General features: G+C 37.0%; 1 protein-coding gene across 1 annotated transcript in view; it reads left to right on the top strand.

The window, feature by feature from the left end:
* Positions 1 to 12,047, top strand: part of OTOGL (otogelin like) — a 93,972-nt gene that overhangs the window by 54,721 nt on the left and 27,204 nt on the right. Inside the window, exons 30-37 of the mRNA XM_053978312.1 lie at positions 1,028 to 1,184; positions 1,708 to 1,734; positions 3,864 to 4,031; positions 5,606 to 5,884; positions 6,500 to 6,617; positions 7,854 to 7,933; positions 8,823 to 9,446; positions 10,759 to 11,621. Coding sequence (XP_053834287.1) covers positions 1,028 to 1,184; positions 1,708 to 1,734; positions 3,864 to 4,031; positions 5,606 to 5,884; positions 6,500 to 6,617; positions 7,854 to 7,933; positions 8,823 to 9,446; positions 10,759 to 11,621 — 2,316 coding nt within the window. The remainder of the gene's footprint in view (positions 1 to 1,027; positions 1,185 to 1,707; positions 1,735 to 3,863; positions 4,032 to 5,605; positions 5,885 to 6,499; positions 6,618 to 7,853; positions 7,934 to 8,822; positions 9,447 to 10,758; positions 11,622 to 12,047) is intronic.

Here is a 12,047-nt window from a genome sequence, read left to right as displayed (position 1 = left end):
AGAGATGCTGTTCTGCAGGCATGAGAGACAGATTGAGATATATGGCACCAGTTTGCTGTTAGGTGACTTCTACAAAGCTACTACTGTCACTTTCAATGGAACTAGTTCTCATGTGTGTCCCCCACATCCCCAGTGGTATCCCTGTTTTCAAAACAAGAAAAAGAATGAAAGAACAATAACATCTCTCTGCCCTTGATCCAGTCTCTGCCAGCTTCTAGCAACTGCCAGCTGAGAAGCTGTCTTTGTGATAGATAAGTACTGCTTTGTTACTGTGGTGGTATTTCTGTAATCTGACGTGTGCCATTTGAGTGCTTTACAGCTGAGCTAGACCAAACACTAAACTGAAGGAAAGCATTGCTTTAAACAGTCCATGTGTTGAGTAAGAACATTGTTTTGGAAATGTTGCTCAACATTACAAAAAAGAGGATTTAAACTCAAGAAATAGTGTATCATGCAAAAGCATGAAATATTCTGATAGATTTTAAAGAACATGGGTTTCTGATGTAATGAAGTTTTGTGGGCAAATTGTATTAAAATCTTGATAAGTGCAGAAATGTTTTTTTTTTTTTTTTCTGCACAATTTCACCAGTGGTCTTAAGCTTTCTTCCCCTGGGAAAACCCCCCTGTATAAATGATTACTTTAATTACTTGGTAATCAGAGTCACACCTCTGATTTTGTTGTTGTTAATGCAAAACTGACAGGATGACTACAGATGGCAGTATTTGCCTTATGAAAACAGAACTGCCAGCTTCAATAATTCTTTAAAATCTATGAACAGTGAGTGTGTGGACAAGCATGCTTGTTATTAATCACTGATTGCATTTTTTTTTTTTACTTTTAACTTAGGTATAAGCTGATCATTTGAAGTGTATATTTTGTGTAGGAATATGCCCAAATACCTTTGGAAAATATTTTATTTTTGTGTTTAAATTTTTCAGTCAGTCCAGAAGTAAAACTCCTGCTGCAACTGGAATTTGTACAGCTCATGCAATTAAGTCACCTGTTTTTGTTTTTTCCGCCCCTCAGATTGATGTGACTTCTTTTATCAAAAATTGTCACACAGATACATGCAACTGCAATCTTGGTGGGGACTGCGAGTGTTTGTGTACCAGTATTGCAGCTTATGCCCACAAGTGCTGCCAGCAAGGAGCAGCGATTCACTGGCGATCTCCTTTGCTCTGTGGTACGTACCTGGGCTGGCCATGCTCCAGAGCTCATCTCACAGGCATCTCTGACTTTTTGCTGCCTAATTATACAAATACAACAGAAGCGGGTGGATAATAAACATAGTTTACATCTCTCAAGCTGTCTCTGTGTTAGGTGTGTCATCCTTATACACCCTAATTCACTGTCTTGCTGAAAAGGGCTGGCTGTGCTTAGGGTGTGTTAGTGCAGAGACTGTGGGAAAGGCACTAGTGGATGTCCAGTTTTTTGTGTAGGACTCCAAAGAGACCCAGTCTGTTCTTTTCACTGACAGCAAGAAGGGTTCTTAGCTGTATACTAATTCCTGCTTCAGGTCACTGGATGAAATTCTAAGAAAATAAAATCCCTGACTGAAATATCTTGTGGGACATGAAACTTCCTCTCCTGAAATGAGCTTTACATATTTAGGATGCAGAGATACATGGATTCTCTTGTTACTTTGTAATAACAGTAATAGTAATAATAACAGTAATAATAATATGCTTGTTTTCTTTTTCTTTTAGCTTATGACTGTGAATATTACAACCAAGGTATGTACTATTTGATATTCTTGTTTAAAAAACTCAGTTAATTTATGGGCTTTTTAGCGGCTGTGCGTTACTCTTCTCAGCCCTGGTCGGCTCCCGAGCGCCTGGCTTGGGCGCCTCGGCTTCTCGTCAGGGTCGGTATTTGCCACTACTTCCGGGCGCTTCTGCAGCTGCACCCCAGGGTGGGCTGGCCATGCGTTGCCGTCGGTGCGAGGGAAGAAACAAAGAGGCAGGAATTCGTCCAAATCCGTCCACATGGCAGCTGGATGCTTTATTGGCCGCGAGAGCCACGATGGAGAAGATGCAGCCCGCTCCCACCTTCGCTTGGACAAATCTGGCCCCGAGGCTGGGAGGGAGCGGGATGATACAGGGGTGGGACAGGGAGAGCAGGAATCTTCTCGCCCAATGAATACAGACGCCGTGGCGGTGACGTGTGCCACAGCAGCCAACAGGAACATGGCGGGGGCAGACATGGGTCTTCGGGGCCAGTGGGACCACGGGAATGGGGTGACGAGCACGGAGTTGCCGGGATCGGACGGGGGAGTGGTTACAAGAGTGACAGGGGGAAACTCCAATGGCAGGCAGCCTGGAGCTAACAACGCTGCGGGGCGGGGGGGGGGGGGGGGGGGGGGGGGGGTGCGGGTGGGAAACCCGGGGGATGCACGAGTGTACACAGAACCGGCAAACTTAACAAAGATCAGAACCCCTAATTTGAACCCAAACCGGATGCAACACTTTTTCTTTGACTTGATGTATGTAGTTTTAAAATTACTTTTATTTTTAATGAGTGAAGGTTAGTGGCCCAGCTTTGTTGAATGATCCTAGTAATCCCTAATGTCTCCATTAACAACTTCATAATGTTCAGTGTAGGGGGTGTGGATTGCTTCATCATCCTACAACTTATGGTAGCAGTCAGGGAGATGCTCTAGAAGGACCTTTCCTTGTGTTTGTACTGTAAATTTCAGAGCTGGGACCTACAATATTTGGACATTGATAGGTTATTGGATTTTGTGCACAAGTCTCACAATACTGTACTGTAAAAAGAACAGTACCTTAGAATGAGAGTGGTATTAATTTAACAGAATGAATTCCTGTCATCCCCTCTAATACTTGGATACTGTGCACATACTTTATAGGGAGCAATAGATGTTGAAAAGGGAAACATGACTAATCACAATGAATGAATGAATCTGACTTTTAATGTATCCTTTTGATGACTAGAATGACTTGCATCATATAATGAGGGTCATTATAGAGGTGATTTTTTTCTCCTCCAATATGGTCTACTATTGTAGTAGCATGTAGATCTTTCTAGGTATAGCTACCTTCCCACAATTAGTTTGTAGTAGGGAATTTTATCTTACTCAAAAAGATCCGAGGACACGGCTTTAATGATGAACATCACGATAGTGATCTTAAAGGTCTTTTCTGACCTTAATTATTCTATGATTCAATGAAAAAGTAGGAAGGAGTACTGGTTTTGGCTAATTTTCTCCACATAGTTAACATGAATTTAATAATATATTTTGTATTTTTGATGACAGTGGTGTTTTAGCTACTGCTTATGTAGATTAAGGCTTTTTCCAGTTCTCATATTGATCCATCAGTGAGCAAGCTGGGGCTGCACAGGAGGTTAGAGGGAACAGAGTTGGGACAACTGACTCTAGCTGACAAGAGGGATGTTGCAGAACACATGATGTTGAGTTCAGCAATAGAAGTTGGAGGGGCAGTTTTCTGGGACTGGCATTGCTTAGGGTTTGTCTAGATGTTGGTCAGCTGATGGTGAAGAATTTTGTCTTTTTCATCACTTTGCTTTGTTTTCTTTTTCAATTGTTTTCTTTGGTTTCCTTTTCCTTTTCCTTATTTCTCTACAAACAAAACTCAAACCAAACCATAATTTAACTGTCTTTATGTCCACCCATGAGTTTTCTTCAGTTCTTCCCCACTGATTCATTTGTGAGGTATGTGATGAGTGACCAGGTGTGTGGTGCTTAGCTGCTGCCAGGGTTAAAGTCAAGGACAGAGTTATGCATGTTTCCTCTACCAAGTGGAACCAAGTGGAAAATTAAGACTTAAGTTTTGTATATTATGCAATGAATTTTTTTTTTTCTGTTTGATTTTTCTTCCTGTAGGTCTTGGTGAAGGACCCTATATTTTGACAAGTTTTGGAGTGAATGACACAATTATAGGGGCTAATGTATCCAGCAGAAGGATATTTCCCTTACCTAGAACTGGAGCACATGGAAATCTAATTTGCAGTTTCATGATAACTCCAGGTCTTTTCAAAGATAAAGATTTATGTAAGTGTTCTCAGCAGTTTTGTTAATGGTGAGATATATATCTCAAACTATATGAATGATTTTTGCTGCATCTTCTAAATGTCCTCAAGTAGTCTAGATATTTTTAATTTTTGGAATAAGTGGCCAATTTCAAAATGAATGAGGGACTTAAATTTTAATTTTTTTTAATATTGGAAAACCTCAAATCCAGCTTTAAAGTTGACTTTTCAAAAGTAATTTTAGAAATATTACAAAATAGAAGTGAATAGAGTAACTTTGTGAAAAAATCCAATTAGTTTGTATAACTGGAAACTGATGGATTTTTCACAAGTATCTAGCAAATATCAACACTTAAGGTCAATGCAGGACATTTTTTTCTCCAGTAAAATTGGTTCTACCATGTGTTTCCACCTTATTTTTTACTTTTCCTGACCTAGATAATGTGCAATTCAGAATGATCAATCTATTTCTGCATTGTTAACAAACATCTTCTCTGTGCAACATAGAAGGTGATTTCTTAGGTGAACAGCTAATCCTAAACTCTATGTTTTACTTATCAGAGACTTACCCAAACTATACAACACAAATAAATCTGTTTAAATATTTTTCCTTCTGTATATATTTTTCTTTCCTCACTTATGTGAAGATTGTGCCAATTAAATCAATAAAGATTTTGTCATTGTTTTCTCAAATAATTTAATGTGCTGAAAAAATCACAAACCCTCAAAAATCAACATAAAGAAGGGCTCTCTCCATAGAAAATTTTCAAACTAAGTTTACAAACATTTGAATGTTTATTGCCATGGGAAAATTAGGTTTTTAGATGTGATTTTGAAATGAAAAATACATATAACTGAAGAATTAATTCAATCTTGTCAAATCCTCATGTAAAGTGGAAGTAAATAATTCATTATATCTGTGTAGTACTTTGTACATATGACTTTCATATGGAAATGAGGGATGAGATAATATTCTTGTAGATTAAAGAACTTCAAGACCGTATTCAAGTTGAAAATCAAGTATGAAGTCAGTCTTCTTATAAAGCCTTACATTTTCAGAGAATTTTTTCACTCTTGATTTGTGGCAAGGGTAGAGCAAATGGAGGTCAAGTCTCTTATTTGGCCATAGATTTTCTTACAGTATTTCTGGATATGATTGCATATAAAAAAAAATGACGTCAGTGTTCTTACAATGTGATATCATTTACTAATGAAATTTTGGCCTTGCTAAGCTGTCAGACATTTGTCCAAACTTGAGAAAAACTCCCAAGATATGTAAGTTCCAGTCTGAGACTGCTTAGGAATAATTTTTGAAGGCTAGTAGCAGTCAGCTAAATGCAATTTTGATCTAACCGATAAGTTCCCTAGTGGTTCTGGATTATATGATCATTTGAAGTCTCTTTTAGACCCTGCACTGCTTTTCTAACTCTCTTTTGTGCAATATAAAGCTGATTTTTTTTTTTTTTTTTTTTTTGGTGAAAAGATGGTTTTTAAAAGGTCCCACTTAACAGCCAATATATGTAATTTAATCTCAATTATAAGTTGTTTTCTGTGAAAATCTCACCATTTTTATTATTTTATTTTCTTCTATGGAAGCTCTGTCTCTTGTTTCCCTTGAATCTGCTGAAAGACCAAACTACTTTCTGTATGTACATGACAATGAAACCATTGGGTTGGAGCAGTGGCAGGCAAATGCCTCCTTTCAGAGACGAGCCACCTTCTTCCACCACCAGGGTCTCTGGAGTCCAGGGCTCAGTGCCTTTGAGCTGCACAGTAAAAAAGGCTTTTTCATCATTCTCACCTCATCCAGTGTTAAAGTGGAAAAGTATGATGGTTCAGAAGAATTCAAACATTTCAGTAGCTTTAGTATTGAAGGTAAATTTTGCATAATCCACGGGGATAAGCATTCTTTTTCTGCTTGCCTTCAGAGCATTTTCTTTCTTGTATTTCATCAGCAATAGTAGCAAATATTTTATCCTATTTTTAATTTGTCTGTCTTCCATTCCATCTCAAAATGCTATAATTTTCTACCTTTTGCAGGTAGAATGGTCACTTTATCTTTGAACTACATTTTCATTGGCTTACTCTTTCAAAATGAAAGTGACAAGTCACAAAACAATGTATGTTAATATCTCATTAGTAATCTATAGATATCTATTTTTTTACATGAATTGGGTAATTGTATTGCATTTGCAACCAACAGTATCTTCAATATGTTTAACTGATCTTTTAGGTTTTAAAACAGAGTATATTGTAAAAATGAATAGCTGTTTTAATTGTCAAAGCTTGAAGTGCCTTTTAGCTTGAACAAATTTTAAATACTCGAAACTGAACAAAATCTCACCTATTGGAAGGTTCTGAAAAATTTGTCTATTTGGTTTTCATTTTTCATTTATCTGAAGATCCCAATGTGTGTTATAGAAAAGGTTGTAAATTTAAATTGTTTATTGACTATTGAATCAATAAAAAACTCCTTTCTTTCCTTCTCAGAACTCAGTGCTTCTGTGCCTTACAGAAGGATGTGTGAATGGCGATATGAATCTTGTGCTAATCCTTGTTTTAAGACATGTAGTGATCCTGAGGGAATAGCATGTAAATTTCTTCCTCTGTAAGTAAAATTAATCTCATATTGCTACTGTATTGGTTTTTGTAATAAGCATACCATATGCTTTCTGAAGATCACTGCTGCTGCAATATCCATTTAGTTTTACTATCCAGATTTCAATATCATCCTTATGAGAAACTCTCATAAGTCATATGAAAACATTTGTACCAAGCCTCTCATTTCCCACAGTTTGTATTCCCATTTAGATGCGCTTTCCAGCACCGTAGTAAGAGGGTTTGTATTTAGCCCAGAGGATTAGCTTCTGGTAGTGGTTAAGTAGAAAGCTTTTAAATTAAATGAAGGCTATTTCCTTTTGTGGATTTATAGTTGCATCCTGAACCAGCACACCATGATGCTAAAACGACTACATCTTTCTGGTGTTTATATGACAGAGATCAAAAATTGTAGCAATAGTAAGGGAGGAATATGCCCTCTCCTGTAAGAAGAAGGAACTTTTATACTGGGAGATGCCCATTGGCATGAAGGGAGAGATTTCAGAGGGGTGATGACAGCTTGGGATTTACTAACAGATTTCCTGTCTCAGTGGTTCTCCCCTGGCCTCTATGAAACCACAGCAAACTAAAAGGAAAAAATACCTAAAAGCTCAGGGCACAATGTGGTGGAAAAGAAAGGATATTTTAGATTTCAGACTCCCTAGGCATATGCAATTTATGATTAGTAATACTACTAATATGATTCATTTTCTCTGTTGGTATTCTTAGCTTTTTCCTTATGAGAACACTGGTTGTTAATGTAATGATTTTCTTATTGAAAAGTCCCCCAAGAATGAAAAATACATGGGAATATAGTGACTTGTCTGCATTCTCCTATTTTGAAAGGACACAAGAGAAAGTCTTTATGGAGTCAATCTAAATATTTTAAAATCTCAAATGAACATATCTGGATAAAACAAAATTCTTGTAGACAAATTCATCATTCTGTGAAAAACCTTTCTGTTTAGGGATCTAAACTTCCACCTGGTTGTGGAAGAAAAATGGTCCAAAACTATCATATTCATTAGCCTATGCAAATAATTATTAACAGTTTAGAAATAGAATTATGCTGCTCAATAACTTTTTGGCCTTTAAATACCTCAAAATGCTATGTTCATGATTTCATTGGAAAGTTCTCAGAACTCTGATAAGGCATTCTAAAGGTTTGTTTAGCCAAAGTAAAATAATTTAAAATTAACTTATACTTCTACCGTGGCTCTAGAATTGACTTTACAATATTTTAAAGGGTTGAAGGATGCATGCCATACTGTCCGAAAAATATGATCCTTGATGAGATCACACTTAGATGTGTTTATCCAGAAGACTGTGAGTATACTTTATTCTGTTTATCTACTGTTATAAATTACTCCAAGATCCCAGGAAAGGATTATTAAAATGTTTTTTTTTTTTTAATTAAATGCTTTCTCAGAACATATGTCTGTTGAAGATTGTTTCTCTGGGACATAGACTCCATTCCCAGTCATCTAAACTACAGCTTGTGCATTCAAAAAGTTATATTTTACATTGAATTCTCATATTTCTCAAGTAGTGGGTTATAGATAATCTTTTGCGATTATATTATACTCAGAATAACTATATTTGACTATATAATGCTAGTATATTACACATCTGTAAAGGAGAGATTCCAAAGGAAAGAAATAGAGCTGTAGCAAAAAGTTCAGTCTTTTTAGAGGATGACACAGCACTAATAAATTCAGCTCACCTATTTCAGAATTTCTGGTGTGTAAAGATACCACATTACTTCCTTATTCTGTGGGATAAAGTATTATTTTTACATTCAAATTTAATTTTAATACTGTATCTTATTTTATTGTACAAATTTTGAATTAGATACATTATGCTTGATATTTGCTAGTACAAAATTATCTCATATAATATCTTCTAAGGATGTAATATACTTATTTCAAATATTTTCCATTTTGGATTTACTGAATTTTCTATGGAATTGCCTTGTTGCTTTGAAATTGCCCTGCAAAATAAAGGTTTTCACCAATAATAAAAATTTAACTACTTCATTTGCAGAGAAAATTAGAAAACATTTTGAGTCAGCTGAGTTCCTCAAAGTCATCAGATGACCTGGAACCATTGGCAAGATCTGATTTGCTAATATTTAAATGGGATTTGAGTAGAGATAGATTTTTTTTCTTTACTAATAACCCATAAAAGACAGTTAAACACACATTTTTCCTTTTAGGCATACCTGTGACACCTACAAAATCAGAAATTAGACTGAAGCCTTCACTGTTACTCTCTCACATGGGTCCTACCACGGAGAGATTTCCTCAGACACTCCCTGTATTTGTTACTTCAGGGAACAAATCAACTCTCATCGGTGTGAAAGACAAAATAACCATAAATGCAAACACAGCTTCAAGGGGAATGGATATGTTGGCACAGTCCATTACAGACTTTTATTCATTGGAAGCTTCTAATGCAGCCACCTATTCAACATTTTCATTACCAAGTACAGTGGAGCCTTCTGATGTACTTCACAGCACAGCCAGCCCTTCTGTCCTTTCCAAACCCATCCCTTCAACAGATTTTCCAATTCTTTTTCAAGCCTCAGCAGTCACATCACGTACTGCCCGCTCTAATGCATCTATAACTTTACCCATTACAATAACAACTCCAACAGCCCTGCTCAGTGCAAGTCCTAGTCCGACACATTCTGCATTATTAACACCCACTTCCCTAGTGGTAGTTCCATTTTCACTCAAACCACATCAGCTAGGACCAGTTCGACCTTCCTCAGCACTAACAACTTTAGCTTTCAAGATATCTTTGGTCACTTCTGAGCTGCCTGCAGGGATTGGGAAGAGTAGGAGTCCTTCAGTAAGTCATTCTAAGGGAGCAGAAATACACTCTTAAGTGTCTTTGTCTGCCTTGAGGGCTGACAGAGAAACTTGCACAAGACCTGTATTTCTTCTAGGTTCACAATGGACACACATCTACTTCTCCTATATCTAGTTTGTCTGTTAGAACTAGGTCTGGCATTAGTCAAACTGCAGTTTACCCAACACCCAGTTCTGCACTGGCTTCAACTGCTCCTCAAATTCTTATGACTACTAGATTTTCTAGCTCTGAGACAAGTGTTCCTCAATTAATCACAGTTTCATATTTCAAAACAGCAAAACCCTTGTCTAAAACTTCTCTGATATCATTAAATGTTAGCTCTTCAACCAGTTTTTCTCCAAAGCCACTTTCATCTTCAGTGCAAACTTCAACAACTGTTCCCAAGCAGACATCTGCATTAAAAAAGGGCAGTATTTCTGCTGCTCTGCCAATAATGACTGTATCTTCACCTCAAGTTGTTTCTCAAATCCCTAAAAACATTTCTTCAAGTCCTGCAACTTGCACAGTGTCTACACCAGTGCATTCTCTGTTTACCTTCCTGAAGCCCAAAGCTATGGCTGGTGCCACTGTTGCCTCCAAAAGCTTTTATACAGTACCTTCTAGTGCCTCCACTCTTCTAATCAATACAACAATCTTTGATAGATCTGTAAGTAAAGCCTCAACAGAAAATAAGCAAATAATGCACACTGATTTCTTTTCATTATCATTCATTTCTAAAAATCCAAAGAAATCTCTTGCATCTACAGCCTTCCCTCTCAGGACATTGGTATTACCTCTAAATTCTACATCAATAAACACTTCAGAACTTACAGAGTACCCAAACAGTTCAGATACAGAATTGAAAACTGACCCTATGGCTTCAGGTACTTCCATTTCCAAAAATCCTTCTTTTACAAGGTCATTATCTTTATTTACAACCTTGTTATCAACATCAGAACCATCTTATGTGACATCTCAGACTAAAAGTTCTTCATTGATTCCCATAGTCAGTAGCACATCATCACTAACACAAAATATAAGTGCTACCCAAGCATCAGTTTCATCTCTAGATACACAAGGAACGTCAAAAATTCCAATTACAGACCTTGCAACTTCCGTGGATTTTTCTAAATTCACTTTAAAAATAAATCTCTCTACCAACTTTTCAGCAGCACTAAAAACATCCATTGTAATGCCCTCATTACTAATGCCTAACACCTCTGAAATCACTTTAGAAAGCCAGCCCTCTGTGCCCTCACCTCCTCCTAAGACCACTCATATCTCTAATGTTTCTCTAGGAAAGCAGAGTTCTTCGGTAAGTTCTTCAGAAGAAGATGGAACAATATCAGCCATACCAGCTGGAATCATCACTCAATCCACTACGCCAGTGATCACAAACACAACAGTGAATGCTACATCCTCAAAAGCACCTTATATTTATGCAAAAATGCTACCTAGCTCTTCAGCCAGTTTATTAGTTACTTCAGGCGCCACCACCCTAGCCTCTAGGATTACTACAAAAACTGCTGATTCTTTTGTTGTCAATTTGGATTTTTATATGGCTTCAGCTTCAGTTCCTACCACCATAGAAAGACACAAATCTTTATTTACAACTGCAGTAACTCAAGCTTCACAGAGCACTAGAGAAACTCCGAAGATTAATATAATGGAAGCAACTGGTACTACAAATCCATTATCACAGATGAAGAGTACTTCATACATAGCATCGGAAGTTAAATACACAACTTCATTTGAAAAAACTGTGGATATTTCAGAAGATGGTCAGACGTCACGTGAGCAAAAAAATGTTACCAAGACAAAGACAACCACAGCTGACAAATCTTCCCCACCTTATTTGCCAGTAACTGCACTTCAGAGTCTGCTTTTTTCAAGAAATACAACTGCAGTCAAAGATATCTCTATTTCTGGAATCCGGGATGTAACAACATCAGATAGGTCCAAAATCCCAACACAGAAACCCATTACACCTTATTTTAGTGTAACAGAGGCCACAGAGCTGCAAACCAGAGCTATAACAGATTTATTTCTTTCCAGTGGTGGAATGGCTCTGCCTTCCTCATCAGAAATGATGGCTGTAGCTGACAAGGCTTACTTTGGCACGATGATGCATACACTGATATCTACATCTTCTGAGTGTGTGGTATGATCAGTCTTATTTTCCCCTGTGTGTTAACATATATATTACTTTTCAATCCATTCTGTTATTCTGCATATGTAATACCAGAGATTTAAAATAGTTCCTATTTTCTATTTAATTTACTTGTTTTAAAATACTCAGTTATTCTTAGAGGATAGTTTTGTTGCTGCTCTTACACTGCCCTGGTATATTCTGCAACTTGGACGTATTACTCTGAAAAAGATGCTTTAAAACTATGTGAGTTTTCTAGATAGCTAAATATATTTCTGACGTGCCAAAAAAGCCATGATCCTTGGAATTTTGATATTTCTGCATGATCTTACCCTGGCTTTTCTTCTTCCACTTGTTCCTCTGTCATAGATTTTAAAATGATGGGAGTGCATGATTTTGTGTTTCTTAAAATGCTTCAGTTTATAACTGATTATAACA

The sequence above is a fragment of the Vidua macroura genome, chromosome 5, assembly GCF_024509145.1.
Source record: "Vidua macroura isolate BioBank_ID:100142 chromosome 5, ASM2450914v1, whole genome shotgun sequence".
In the NCBI taxonomy this organism is placed as follows: Eukaryota; Metazoa; Chordata; class Aves; order Passeriformes; family Viduidae; genus Vidua; species Vidua macroura.
This window is presented reverse-complemented; position numbering and strand designations above follow the sequence as displayed.